The sequence below is a fragment of the Lagopus leucura genome, unplaced genomic scaffold (assembly GCF_019238085.1).
Source record: "Lagopus leucura isolate 7727_CA_CO unplaced genomic scaffold, USGS_WTPT01 Super-Scaffold_100008, whole genome shotgun sequence".
NCBI classification, from domain to species: domain Eukaryota; kingdom Metazoa; phylum Chordata; class Aves; order Galliformes; family Phasianidae; genus Lagopus; species Lagopus leucura.
Window position 1 is genome coordinate 19,082,948 of NW_024962265.1, and position 15,237 is coordinate 19,098,184.

Consider the following 15,237-nt stretch of genomic DNA (forward strand, 5'->3'; position numbering starts at 1 on the left):
CAACAGTGCTTTGCAGAACTGGGCTCTTAACACACAGAGATTAATGTGACAATTATTATGGTCCCTGAACACTCGCCAAAACCAGTGTGAGCACTGTGAGACAGTGAGGCTCAGATTTTCTCTCCAGTTCAGATTTTCATTCCCCAAACACCACACCTACAGGTTACATCCATACATATAGGCACGATGTAATGACCTCAATTCTTTTCATTTTCTTGAAAAAAAAAAAAAAACCAACACACAAAAACCAACAAAATCCACACAGAAAGCATTGCACAAAAAAATCCCAGCCCTGCCAGATAACACTGTCACAAAATAACTACTGCACAGAATTCAATACTTGTACCAAACAAGGCAAGGTAAGCTGTATCCTGCCATCAAATGATAAGTACAGCTCTCCATAACAGTTTACTAGGAAAACAAGATATTGTGAAATGGAAATAATAAAAAGTGGCAAACCTTTAAGCCTTTTAATATCTGATATACCAAGAACTGGATTCGGTCTTCAGTGAGTTTCTCATGCTTCATTATCTTACTCAAGTCTGTTCCCATAAATGGCATGACTAGGTAGCTAAAAAAAAAAAAAAAAAAGGAAATAAAGTCAGAATAATTTTAAGTTTGTCAAATAAATTGAAACATACTTGTATGCTGTGGTTCACTGACAATATTACAGATCATTCTGTTTACCAAACAATTCCACTATCTTCCCTTCAGGCCCCTCTGTGTTTTTATCTGCTGTCATGAAGAGGTACCACATAACCTTGACACTGATTATGGAAAGTTGGCAGTTACCAGAAGAGTACAGATGCTGAACTAGATAAAAGGTATCTACTCAACAGCCATGTGATATTTCAAAGATATCTACACAGGAAACTGGAACATTCACACAGTGGTATTTATCTCACCATCATTATCATAGGGTATGTGAACCAGCAGCAAACAAACGGCCTAGAATCAAATAGACAAGGTCAGATGTAACAAATTAACTTCTATCTAGGATTGTAACCTCCTTCATCATCAGTAACTCATACTGGCTTCCAGTCTCAACATCCACAGGCCAGTTTGTTATCTCTTGGACAGAAAAAATGTGCAATTCAATTCTGTAATCATATAAGGACATAGCAACTACTGAGAATGAAATTTCTTCTCTCTCTCCAAGTCTCACTCTAGATGCTTCTCAACAACAGATCCAGTAACCTAGAAAACTGAGATTGATTTCTGCTTTGTTGATGCTCTTGAATGTTAAAAGCATATTACGTTCTCCCCTTATTCAGACATATTAGATGCATTTTCCCAGAGGTCAGGAAAATTTTAAATGAACCAGAAAATGACACTAGTTTTACCAAAAAAAAAAAAACAACAAAAAAACAACAACAAAAAAAACCCAGAAAGAAATATCTATGTGTCTTTTAGTAATGGCAGTGACCTTCATGATTCATTAAGATTTCACTAGCCTGCCATCATCCATACAGATCGCAGGCCTCTGGATGGATAATGATTTATGTAAATAGACAACATTAAAAACAATACGTAACCATCAAGCACTCTAAGACCACTTTTCCATATGCAATATGCTCAGTTTACAGTTTGGTGACATCAAACCTAACAGTCAAACTGAGGAAACAAAATCGGGAAACAAAATTTAAGAAAGAGAAAACTCATTTCTGAGTTTGAAAATCCAAACTTCAGTACGAGTTTATGAGTAACTTACTGGAATGACTGGATCAAACGTTACAGGCTCACTTGAACACTTTGTCTCCTATTTAAAGCTTGTCGAACTTGTTGTTATTTTAGAAATGTATTTACAGTGAGGTTAGACACTTGATTGCCAAATCAATGGAAACGTGATGCCTAGCACATTTAAGTTCCTTGCAAGTCCAAGTTAAAACTCTAGAACTTTTAGAGGGCAGCAACCTGTTCTAGATACTTGTTTTATGATACAAGGACAGACAGTGCAAAAATTGTAGTCAAAGAAGATGAAAAACAGCTGTACACAGTGGGATTTCAATTGGTAAAGACTGATTTTGTACAATATTTCCATCAGTTGCACTTCCAACTCTGACAGAAAACAAGTGCAAGCAGGGAAATGACACTGACTGTTTCTTCACACAGGAAATGGTATCTTGTTTTTAGTCTTCATTACACTGACTCATGGAGTAGAGCAGCAGGAAAGCAGAGCAGCAGACAGAGCAGGAACATATTATGCTTTAAACAGGAGGGCCAGAATTACTTGAGAAACCCAAAGTCTTGGATGACACCGACCTTAGGGATTGCTGGTGGTGAAACCACATGCCTCTCTTCAGCTGTTTCTGGCCACAAATCAACTTGAATTTGATCTTTACACAGTCAGTAAGAGATAACATCTCACAACTAGTCAGCCAAGGGAAGGCTCCCTCACGTATCTAATCCAACCTTTTGGACAACATCCTTTTTGGCTCTTAAATGATCAATATGAACACATGGTCCATGTTTTTTGTATTTGTTTCCCTCATTTTCTTGTCAGATAGCTTTTTTTTGTCAACATACAAATACACAGGATTGCTTTTAAAATATAGATACATCGGAGGAAGTTCAGTGCAGTTCTACAAATATAATGTATTATCTACAGTAAGTCCAAGAGCGTTTCTGACCACTGTTTCTGTAGTGACCCTAATTCACAAGAATTGCAGAAGGATCCACAAGTAAAACAGGCTTAATATCTGCAGCACTAAATATCTGGTGTCTGAGATGCTGCCAAAAGACAGACAACAAAGAGATGTAGATGCCCGGTGCCAGAAAATAATTTATATTACATTCTGCTTGGATCACGTTGGCCTGTGAGATTAGTAGTCAAGGGGAAGTGTAGAACACCTTCAACTGGACATAAGGGACTGCAGAATGAGCACTGGGAAACCACACAGAGAGGAATGCAACAGAGCAGAGCTCAGATATTCACAAAAAAATTAAACAGTAACAGCAGTTTTGAATTAATCCTAGAATTAGAATGGACCACACTGGAGATGTGTCATGCAGAAGGCATCACTTTGAGACTACTTGCCTGGGTTAAGAATGGTTCCATTATCTGATCATCTAAGCTTTAGTGTAAGAAACACTAAAGGCGGGTTAGGGAGCCCATCAGAAGGTGTTTACTGAGGGATGCAAGAAGCACACAGCCACACAGCTTATAAAACAGGTTACTAGCTCTAACAATAGTCTGAAAAACCTACCAATTTCAAAGTTGCATGGAACAGCCATTCTAAGATGGAATTCAGAAAAGTCAGGAAGCAACGGGTTTGGAATTCTCCATTATTAAGACACACAAACAAATCTTTCTCCATACAAGAAACAGTCCCCTGCTCCCAAACAGAAACAACTCAAAACTCACAAGCCAGTAAATTTCTCCACTGTGACATCTGGTGTGAACACATCCAGTATTCCAATCACCTGAAAATAAGGAGAAGGGAGAGAAAGAAACCATGGGTTAATACTACCTTAACAGAAAAATTCCTGAATAGTGTAATTAGTGGAGAAATGTAATAAACAACATTTCCATAACAAGACATTAACTACGGGCATAAAGGTGGCTGAAGTAGCGCCTAACAACATTAGGATTCGCTATGTGTTAAATTTTAAACCTTTGAGGGCTACTTGTGATAAAAAAGATGTATGTATTAAATAAAAAGCTCAGAGGCTTACCGTTTTATACAGGAAGACGGAGCGCCTTTGAACCTGAATGACTTCAGTATTTTAAATAAACCAGATAAATCAGTTTATAATCTGAACCAGTCATAAGTGGTCCTCACTTAGCTGGACCTGCACTGACAACAATGAAGAACACTTCAAACACCTGCTGATTTCCCTGAGGAAGTAATTTAGGTAGAAAGATTGCAATCCCTAACTGGGAGAGCAAACAAGAAACTAGACCTAAATTCTTCCCATAGAAAGTACATTATCAAGAGAAATAACCACCTAGCAAAGTACATCTCCCCACCACAGCTTTTCCTAAGAAATTTAGGTTAGATGTTAGGCAGAAGATCTTCACTCAGAGGGTGGTCATGCCCTGGCACAGCTGCCCACATGGGCACCCCATCCCTGGAGGTGCTCAAGGCCAGGCTGGATGGGGCCCTGGGCAGCCTGAGCTGGTGGATGGCAGCCTGCCCATGGCAGGGGCTTGGAACTGGTGATCTTTGAGGTCCCTTCCAATCTAAGCCATTCTATGATTCTAGGGTGTATTTTTCAGTGCAACTACATCAGCTGAATATAGACTTAATACAGTCATCTCCAGTGCTTCTCTCAAGCTCATTAATGACTAGTAAATTAAATATACAGAGCTAGATGCTTCAAAAGATGTAGCTGGCATTGTCTAAAGCCAAATCTCAGCTCAGACACTGCTTAATCCTGTAAATTCCTACACATTACAGGCAGTTGGAGTTGTTTCTTTTCAGCTTCCTAGAACATCTGTAGTTCAAACCTCAAACTGGAATCCTGCAGTCAGGCACTGCTAATTCACAGTTTCTCTTTGCTCAGAGGAAGCCCCTGAGCAGGGCCCAGAAGCCAGGCTCTGCCAGCAGCCTGTTGGTGCTCTGGGCAGTGGGCTACTCGTGCCAGGTCCAGGCTGCCACACTGACACTGGAACATGGTATTCTGGGTTTGCACGAATGCACACTATCTCAAACGGCAGCTTTTAGGCTGGTTGATGCACTGATTAACTGATGCACATGCCTCACTCAGCAACCTTCTGCGACACAACTTTTAGACAGGCACGTCACAGGCTAAGGGTTATTGTGGTACTGAATTGAAGGCCACACTGAAAAAAGGTATTTGAAACACCTGTGAGGAGTGGAATGGCATTAGATCAGTAAGACAGACTATCATGCCACCCCCCAACTGATGCCAGGTCTGTCTGGCTCTGATGTCATCAGTGCAGACTGGCTTCTGTGCTGAGGTCTGAAATGCTTTTTTAGAAGCCAAACACTTTGACAGAAAGCACTTCTCCTATTGTCAGCAGGCCTGTGGAGTACCAACCAGTGGGGCACAGAAAGAAAGCAACGGAAATGGAAAATGAAAGAGAATAGTATTCCTAAGAGACTTGTAATCTTTATAGCCTTATTCAAACCAATCTTTATGGCTGTGTGGTTTAGGGATTACACATCAGTTTAAAATTGAAAAACTAGAAGCTTCATGAAAGGAAACAAGACTAACGGCGTATTATGTTGTCGATGTTACCATCAAAGTACTGAAATTACTGCACAATTCACCTGGATAACAATCAGGATGGATTTGGGACATTATTAGCATATTAGCATAGCAAATTATGTGGAAGTAAAGACAAATGCAGAAAGAGCAGAAATGCAGGGAAAAAAAGAAAGAAAGGAAGGACAACTTCCTTTATTCAAAGGTTTAAATAAACGCAACCAACACTGATGACATCCTTTGTGCACCTATTTTTATCCCTTCCACATTCAAGGGAGGTACCACACTTAGACTGGGTGTTATCACAACATTGCAAGGCTTAGATGAGGACAGAAACCTCACAATCCCTCATCTTTGTAGCCAAATGTATCTTAGAAAAAATAGCTAGTAATATTTTTCTGAGGACCGTTATCTGAAACTCATTCAGAATAATGGGACTACCATAAAACAGTGACTACACCCACAGAGGATTTGGTTATTCTCTGAAGTGACATCTTCAGCGTTTCTTCCTCTCCTCCCACTTTTCCAGAAGTCCTGCTTGTTCTCTCCAAGGAGGTATTTCTATGCCTTCATTCACCTAAGCTATCTGCCTCACCAACACAAAACATACTGAAGATAAACTCTGTGATGCCAGAATGCAGCAGTGACCCACGGGGGACAAACCCACAGACAGAGCTGATGGAGCAGAAGATGAAGTGATAAGGATGCTGCACTGCTTCCATCTCATCATAACAAAATGTTATCAGGCCCCCACTGTCAACACAAGAACACGTTTCAATAAAGAGAACAGCAGAACAAAAATCATTCCGTGAACCACACCAAAATCTTACTTCTCCATTAAACTGTGTCCCATCGTTACTTTATGCTTCCTGAGGCACAAACTACTGATTCCAAGGGAGGCTGCAAACCTCCGGAGACGAGCGTACCGTTGGCCTGCGTTGTTGCAAACCCCGTGATGTGAGGAATACCACAGAGACCAGCACTGCTCCCACTGGAGGGAATTTTAAAAACTAACACAGAAAGCTCTTCTAACATGCCAAGTGTTTCACAATGCTCCTTTTCTTGTTCTCCAAAGCAAGTTTTCTGAAAAACCTGAGATCCACGTTAGTGCCCAATATATGTCATGTTAATAGTTAATTGATTTAAAAATAAAAGGGGCCCAATTGCTTCCTCTTGGTGATCCTTATGAAACAGTTGTGCTTTGGGGTGATCTTTCTTCCCTGGAACAGAGTCATTTAGTATTTCCACCCAGACCACTGCTTTCTGCAGATATGCTAAGAGCAAGGAGGCACAGAATGAAATAAGTCTTCCCAGGAAGATACATCTCCAGATACTTCTCCAGGAAAAGGAAAAGAACTGGACAGAATACAGGAAACTCCCTTTTCCGTACTGTGGAAAATCCCAAGTCTGTCTAAAATGCCCTCTTCTCCCAATTAAATACAGTATTTGCAAAAACTTCGTGGTGCTTAAAGATACTGCCCCAGCACAGAATGAAGCCACCACAAAACACGCATCACAAGAATCATCTCTTGTTCATAGCGTGTTCTCTATGAAAGCTGAGGTATTGTGAAGCGTCCTGCAGCCGTGTTCTTCCCCTCCGATAAGGAACGAACTCCCTGCACCCAGGGATGGTGATGAAAAGCATCTGTAGAAACTGCCAGGAGCCGTGACCACATTTTTTCCCTACAAACTCTGCCAGGAAGTGATTTCAAGAATGAAGCCCCCACAAAGGATGCATTTTGATTACTTCTGCCCATTCTGCCCATCATGTTTAAGGCCAGGTTGGACGGGGTCCTGGGCAACCTGATCTGAATGTTTGGTGGCCCTGCTAGGCAGGGGGGTTGGAACTACATGATCCTTGAGGTCCCTTCCAACCCGGGTGATTCTGTGATTCTGTGATCTCACTGAAAAACAGGTTGGATTTTCATCAGCTCCCCTGCAGTACCTTCCTTGCTTGTTACAAAGCATGTCTAAGGACAGAGCTTGATGTGTGCCTCTCCCATCTTCCTGCAAAGCAATGCCAACCAGCTGCAGAACTACACTTCTGCTGCTCCTACTTGTTTCAGGTGAGGATGTTCATGCTCTGTACACTGCTGACTGCGTCCTTCTCCCAGGAAGCCGCTCCAGTGGCTCCAGCCTTATTTTTAATCTCTATCATTCCCCTGCACAAGACATTTACACTGATCATTCTGATCAGTTTTAATTACTGGCAGCAAATAACAGCTGTGTTTGTAAGGTGGCTACCACCCTCCTCTTCTCAGATATCTCCTGTTCCAAACACAATTCTACCACGGGCACACAGCAGCGAGGAGCTCCTTATCCATATGCTCCCATGCACATTCATGTATTTTCAAGGACCGTTTCACTGGATTTCTGTAAAGGAAATTTCTGATGCAAGCAGCAGTACGCAAATGAAAGACGTGATCTGCTATAAATTAATAAGTAATGCAGGCTATGTCTTTCATGCAGTAAGTGCTTCTTTATCCCATGGATGTTACGCATGAACACACAGCGAAGCTGAGCAGCTCTGGCACTGAAGCTGCAAATACATTTTTTAAGAGAGCCCTGCTGGGGTATATTGAACTATATATCATACTGCATTACATTTTCTGCAGTGTTAGCTTCAACTTCATGTTGTTGTGCTCTTCCACATCACAGGGCACCGGTGTCCTTTCAACTATGCTAAGAAGCCTCAATCTTTTTATAATTGTAACCCACAGCACAAGGCTCGTGCTGCAGTCACTTCCATTCCACCCAGGGTTACCTCTGCTGCACCTCAAGGAGAGATGGAAATGGCAGCACATCCACAGACACCAGCCATGTCTCACAAGCCACGCTCTGCTAGAGACCTATACACAACACTCAACAGACTCAAATGCTTTAGACTTACACCCTGGAGTGAGCAAAAATCCTAAAACAAAAAGGTTTGGGTTTCAGCACTGTCCTCACCATGTTTTATTTGACTAAGCACATTCGTCTGCTTTATTACTGTCTAAGGCTGGGTGTGAAGAAACAGGTGATGGCTGACGTTCAGCCTGGATAAAACACCTACCAGGTAGGTTTGTAAAAACAAGCCCAACGTGTGATGACTGGTATTGCCATGTTGATTTACCAGCAGCTCCTGGAGTCACTTCTTTCAGTACTTGGTGTTGTGTTAGCTGCCTTGCTGTTTGTAGCTTTCAGCATGCAGAAAAAGCACCATGAGTGTTACTGCCCTACAACATTTTGACAGCAGTAAATCATACAGCCATGCCTCACTTGCAATCTGAAAGCAGATTTGCCACTTTCAGACAGGATTCACAATTTGCATTTTATGGCACTTATCTCCTTAAAGGATGTGAATTTTCAGCTGATGCAGTCCTACAGGGTTTCCTGCAGGAAATCCAATGCAGTGAGCATTCACAGTGGCACCACACATCTGTGTAAAGGCACTGCTCACCTGTAACTCCCTTCTTGGATTGACTTAGTATACTTCCTCTTCTAATGCTCACGCCAGGCCAGATGAGCTGCAAAAGTGACAGTCTGAAGATCTCCTCAGGTAGGAGCATACCTTCCTAGCATTTTCTCTGAAAAAATGTTGCCCCTTGGCTGATGCCAAAAGACCTCACTTTTTTCATAATTAAGAATTCAAGATAATTAAGCATCAGCTAACCTGAAATGGAAGGCCTGCATCATCATCCTCAGAAGCGTAGCTGTAGAGCGAGAGCTGATTTGGTGTCTGTTGGATACCTGAGCTCCTTCCAAAGGGGGAAAAACACTAAATGGTTCTCCTAATGTAAAACATACATTGTTCTTGAGATGTTGGAATTCACCAGAGAGTAATGTTCTCACAGAGAGATGACTGAGAGAGTAATATATAGAGTACCTTTAAACAAATACTGCAGCTGACTCTTAGTAGGTTTCCAGGAAGACATCTGTAGAATATTAACTGACTCAACTTAAAGAGATGTTTAATGGGCATCTGTCAAAAATCTTCTTCCAAAAGCATATTCAGAATTTAAATTGGTACAACTGGGTCAGAATTATCATGTGTGCTTATGCTTATATATAGATACAAACGTATGCTGGCACACAGGCACTGTTTTCATTCTCTTTCTGGTTTTAAGTCAAAGCCATAATAGATAATTTTAAGGGTCCTCAATGAACTCAAAATGTAAAAAGGCAGGGAACAAAAGCAGCACTACCCAAAAAAACTTCCAAAAGCTAAGCAGCCTGGTCTTCTACATGATGCAGTGGGTGACAAAGAAACAACCAAGATCTGTAGTGGGAGATAGCATGAATAAATGAAGAAAAGCAAAAAACACAGTATGCTTTTCATTCTGCTTAGCTGCTTGTATTCCCCATTTTCACACCACTTCCTCTTTTCTGCCAGAGTATCTGTTTATACAGCTACAAAGTGATCCAGCAACTTATCTTGCTGGAAGCTAACTTTCCTTTTTGGCAATATCTAAGGCAATATCTAATATCTGGGTTAAATTACTTCTTAGGCAATAGAAGTAACTTACGATGCTTGTGAAACATCCCAAATTCTCTCAGACTATAACATCCATCAAAAGACAGATCTGAGTGCCATCAGAGACAGGTCTCACTCTCTTGATAGATGGCTTCTACCCCATGGTCCTCAACACCACTTCCCTCATGGATTTGTTTTCTAAGGGATGAAGAGAAGTTCCATGTTACAAATTAGCATGGCTTACACAGAAATATTCCTTGTTACATTTCAGTTACGCGCACCTAGAAAGCCATCAGAGACCATAATGATTTGGCATATAAAATGAAGAGATAGTCATCTCTGCAATGTATGGGAACTCTTGAGTCACAGCCTGAGCCACTGATTGACCACCTGAGGCAAAGACTGGCTCAGCCATGGGAGCACAGGTGAAGGCGATTCAGCTGTGTGACCAGAAGGGGTGGAAGGCGGTTGCACCTCTCCTAGACCCCATTTAAGGCCTGACTGCCATGGGGGAAGGATCTCTTTCTGGAGATGGCTCCCTTTGGAGTTTTCTACTGCAAGCCTAGGACACGAGTGAGCATTCCATTTATTTTTGATTCTCTCTCTCCACTGCGATAATCTTTCTAATTATGAAACATATAGAATACCATCCCAACCACGCCACTCTGCTAATTGTATGTTTGTTAATCGTACATTGCAACCGCTATTGCCTACTCCTGAAAATGCCTGAATAGATGAGCAAAATGACTGGGAGTTAGTTCTCCTACAAGGTAAAACACAGCTTCAGTAAAATTAAGTGAGATGACTCCCATATTTACGTTCATCCTGTAGGATAACAGGACATCCTACGACACTTCCACACTAAGTAAATGAGCGTACTCTTCGAAGGATCAATAATAGAGGTAATCCAGGGTATCGAGCAGGTGTTTTCTTCACTCTAGCAGGACACAATGAAGAACTGTAGCACAGGTTTATGATGTCTCCTGTGCTCTTAATGGAGGGTCAGAGATGCCAGTTTTTACTGTGGCGTGTCAGACTATTTTCTTCTATTATTCTGAATGCATCATAAGGTTAAATAAACTATGATAACACATTGATGCATACGCATCATAACGCTCCCTTGAAAGCTACGAAGGGCAGACATGCTCTATCCAAAGGCAATGACAACAGATGAAAGGAACAACAATGTGCAAAGAAAGAGGCTCTTTGACAGAACTGCAGCAGATCAAAGATCGGGGGGAGGCCTGAAAATCCTGATGAGGAGTGCTACTGCCACTCTGGTCTAATTTGGGATGGGAGGAATGTTTAAAGAGTATCCCGAGGTCAGCATGAGGGCTAGAAATCCTGAAAGGCTTTGCTGCCAGTCCTAATTCACAGTGGGTGAAATGAATGGTATGGGACTGGAATCGTGGATGGAAATCCTCATGAAGAGCTGTAATGCCCCTTCAGCCTTATACTGGATGGGCGAGGGTCAGTGTCTGCCTCCCCAGTGTCCACACATTCCTTGCATGATCATTTATTTGGTCATTGATCTTTAATGAGTAAATACCATAATTTGTGGCAATTTTTTTCCTTAGCACCTAGACCAGATTTATCCTTCTGTGGCCCAAATTGTTTTCTAAGACTATATGTTACATATTATACCCTTCCTCCATGTATACTGATTTGTACCTGTTACAAATGGCACTCACACTCCACAGTGAGCACTTCTGTGTGTATTCTGTAGTCATCCAACAAGCATGTGGTGAGGTTCCAGAGTGCTGTCCTGAAGGGCCTACATAAGTGGAAAATGCAACCCAACGCATTACTCTGGGAAACGGAAGACAGTTTGCAAACTCTGGACACCGTTAAGAGCTTTTGACTGCAGGAGCTAACTGCTCCCAGATATTCAGTGGAGAAAATGCAGAGAGTATGAAAGCCCATGTATGACATGGAAGATCCCTGCAAAAATTAAGTCTTTGATATGTACAATAGTGGTTAAAAAGCTGTTACTTCAAGTAAAATGAGGAAATATGCTAAAAGATTTAGGCCAAAAGGTTAAGAGGCACGAAAAGCTTTAAGCCTACAAAAGGCCTTCTTCTTCTGGACAGTCCAGATATCCCACTGATTATTGTTCAAAACAAACCTAGACAACACTGGTACCCAGACTGTTAATCCCATAATGTCAAATGACAATGATAGGTTACTGTTAGCACCAGTTTCTCTCATCCTCACTCTCCATCATGTAGCTTGCCATCATGAAGGCTATATGAAGGAAAAATGCTCCAGCCTCCCACATTAATCTCCCACATTATTACTTGAAAACAGACTCCGATGTATCATTTTAATAAGCCACTACCCCCAATCTTTCCTTTTTTTTTTTCTCCTTCATTTTAAAGCATTTAAAGCCACTACTCCGATCCCCCCAGCCCACCATGGGAGCCTCTCCTCACGCTTCAACTCCACAAAAGTTTTCACACAGATCTGTTCAGGATAAACAATTTAATCACACTTTCAACACTTCTTCCTACAGCTGTTCTTCTTTTGTACTGTGTGGGAATCTGTGCCGAGTGCTGTATCTTATTCTTTACTTTCCAGTAAAGCACTTTGCTTAGTTATTCCCAAACATTCCCTGTTTCCTATTAGCACAAACCCAACACTTCCAAATACTTCATGAAAGATAAAGAAAGCCCTACTCCCCCAAATAGGTATGCATGCACAACATGCCCACCTTCAGCAAGTTCTGAAAACCTGTTTCACTTTTCAGATGCTGCCGTGTGGGATGCACAGCACAGACCCATCCTCCTGTACCTCACAGGGATGTAATGACGAGGATGGAATTTCTGGGCACTCCATCTCTCTCACTGGTCTGAAGCACAAATTCCACTGCAGTTCTAAACCTTCCCACCCAACCTTTCCTACAGGACAGCAAGATGTGCTTCTCACAGGAGACTCCCATGTGTGAGCTGACGTTTGCAGATCAGGGACAGGCAGACGAAGGACAGACCACAGGTCTCGTCAAAGAGCCCTGAACGCTACAGCTGCACATCAGCTTGCCCAGTTCTTTTCTTTTTCAGTGCACGTAAGCTCTGCGAAGACTGAACTCACGTTTTCGTGCTTCATGTGCTTCAGGAGGCGCAGCTCTCGGTAGGCTCTCTTGGCAAGGATCTGGGACTGAAAGGGGCGGTACAGCTTCTTAATGGCCACTTTGGTGCCGCTTCTTCCATCCACAGCGGAGCTTCAGGGGAGCAGAACAGCGCCTTGTGAGTGCGGGCGGAGCGGCACCGCCGCTCTCTGCTGCCTCGCCCTGCCAGCGGCGTGCCCGGCACAGAAAAACGATCCCAAGCCAGGCGTCCCGCTCCAGGGTGGAGCCCGGGATGGGGACACGCGCGGCTCGGAGCGCGTTCCCAACCACGCACGGGCGGACCCCCGCTCCCCCGCCCGGCTCTCCGCGGGACGGGGCCGCCCAGGTGCGGGTGGGGCCGGCGCTCCTCAGTCCCCCCGGCCCTGGCAGCGCAGCCCGGCTCGGAACGGCCGCCGGAGAAAGTTGGTCGGGAGGAAAGCGAAAGCGCCGCGTCCCGCCGACCCCGGGCTGCGCCCCGCCGAGCCGCCATCTCGACCGCCCCCGGTCCCGGGGTGCGCCCTCCTCCCCGGGGCAGCCGCAGCCCGACCCCTTCCCGCTCACCAGACGGTTCCGTAGGCGCCGGAGCCCACGAGCTGCAGGTCCCGGTAGCGGTCCCGCACTTCCCAGAGAGTTTTGGTGATCTCCTGCCGGTAGAAGCCGTTCTTGGGGGAGGACATAGCGCGCGGCTCCTGCCGCCACCTCCAACAAAGAGCCCGGGGGGAGCGCCGAGCGCCGGGCCGGGCTGAGCGAGCCGAGGGGCCGGGCTTGGCCGCGCTCCCTCCGCGCCTCGCTCCCTCCCTCTCGCCCGCCCCTGCCCCTGCCCCGCTCCCTGCCCCGCTCCCCCGGCAGCGCCGCGCTCCGCTGGGGGCACCGCCCGGCCCGGCGCCCTGCCCGCTCTTGAGCTCCGGCGGGCTGTCCGCGTGGAAAGGCGGCGACCCGGCAGGTGCTGGGCACGGGAGGAACGGTGCGTGGCAGTGCTGCTCCCGGCATTTCCCTCACGCCGCCCGTGCTGCGTACGCCGCGTTAGCTCTTCCAGAGGCTCAGCGCCTCCAGCGCTTCTGCTTTCCGCCCCTCTCCCCGCAGCAGGGTGGCCGAAGCCGTGCCGCTGCCTGCGTGGATGGCGAGGGCAGCTCCCTCATAGCGCCGACACGGCGGAGCGAGAAGCTCGGCGAGCTGAGATGCGGCCGTGGCCGCTCAGCCTCATCCAGCGCCGTGCAGAGAAAAAGGTGTGAGGCTTCTGCCGCACCAAGACACGCTCAAAATCCATCTGTTCCTTATGACTCGCTTGCATGCTGCCGTGTGTTTATGGATCTGGTGGGTGATGTGTGCTTTATTGTCCTGCAAAGCTCAAGATATCTCCCCTGTCCTATGAAATCAGCCTTGGAAATGGGAGGTGGGAGTGGGAGCTGACAGGAGTGCAGATGGATGGCTGCGTGGTGACACCAGGGCCCTGTGCAGGTCCTGTGTGCTGTGCTGGGTATTGTGCTGCTGGGGTAAACTGAGAATCCTTACTGTGGAGCTGAGCACAAGCACACCCCGGCCTTCATCTGGGTGAGTGCCCACCATGGGCTTGTTCAGCCTGGAGAAGAGAAGGCTCCGGGGAGACCTTACTGCAGCCTTCCAGAACTTGAAGGGAGCTTATAAATGGGAGGAGGAATGACATTTTACACGCTCTGATAGCAATACAACAAGGGGAATGGCTTTAAACTACAAGAGGAGAAATTTAGGTTAGGTATTCGAAGGAAATGCTTTACCCAGTGGGCAGTGAGGCACTGGCACAACTGCATCAAGAAGCTGTGAGTGCCCCATCCCTGGAGACACTCAGGGCTGGGCTGGATGGGCACCTGAGCTGCTGAGTGGCTCTGCCCATGGCAGGGGATTGGCAGTAGATGGTCTTTGAGATTCCCTCCAACCCATTCTGTGGTCCTGTGGTGTGGCTCTTGCAGTCTGCACTCTTGCATCAGTGCTTTGGATGTGGTAAAACTTTGCTGACTTTTACACTGAAGTGTTAAGGGATACAAAGTAAAAAATAGAAATGGAAAGAGGAAGAAATGAGAATTACAGGCAGTCCTCCTGCCAGGATGGGGCTGTGCGACCGCTGCTGCCTGCAGCTCTGCATGCGCAGGGGTGTCTGCAGGCAGGAGGCAGTGGATGTGCAAGTGGTCCATGCATCTCTGGAGTGGTATGAAGCGGCTCAAATGGCTGCTTAAATCTTTCATGGTGCTGTATTTCCGCAGCAAATTGTCCTGGTCGGCACATTTAAGGCTTGTGCCTTCTTTTTAATATGTTCTATATTTTCTCTGTGCGTGTATAACTAGAATTCTTGCCCTTTGTGTGGTCTGACTTCAGCCCTGAGCAATGTTGCTGAGGTTAGGCAATTCAGGCTTGCTGTTGCTAGAGTTCAGTTTGTGGCTTATCTGGAGAGGGGCGATCTGGCCGTGCTGTGTGTCTGCTCAGTTCGGGCGAGCAGCCCTGCCCTCTTCCTCTCACTACTGACGTGTCAGGTACA

The 15,237-nt window shown here is 45.1% G+C and overlaps 1 protein-coding gene across 1 annotated transcript in view; it reads right to left on the minus strand.

The window, feature by feature from the left end:
• The window catches only part of MAPK12 (mitogen-activated protein kinase 12), a 30,722-nt gene extending 17,258 nt beyond the window's left edge, over positions 1-13,464 (minus strand). Inside the window, exons 1-4 of the mRNA XM_042872759.1 lie at positions 13,290-13,464; positions 12,713-12,842; positions 3,365-3,423; positions 460-571 (exon numbers count right to left, since the gene is read on the minus strand). Coding sequence (XP_042728693.1) covers positions 460-571; positions 3,365-3,423; positions 12,713-12,842; positions 13,290-13,405 — 417 coding nt within the window. The 5' untranslated portion in view covers positions 13,406-13,464. The remainder of the gene's footprint in view (positions 1-459; positions 572-3,364; positions 3,424-12,712; positions 12,843-13,289) is intronic.
• Positions 13,465-15,237: the final 1,773 nt, after the last annotated feature.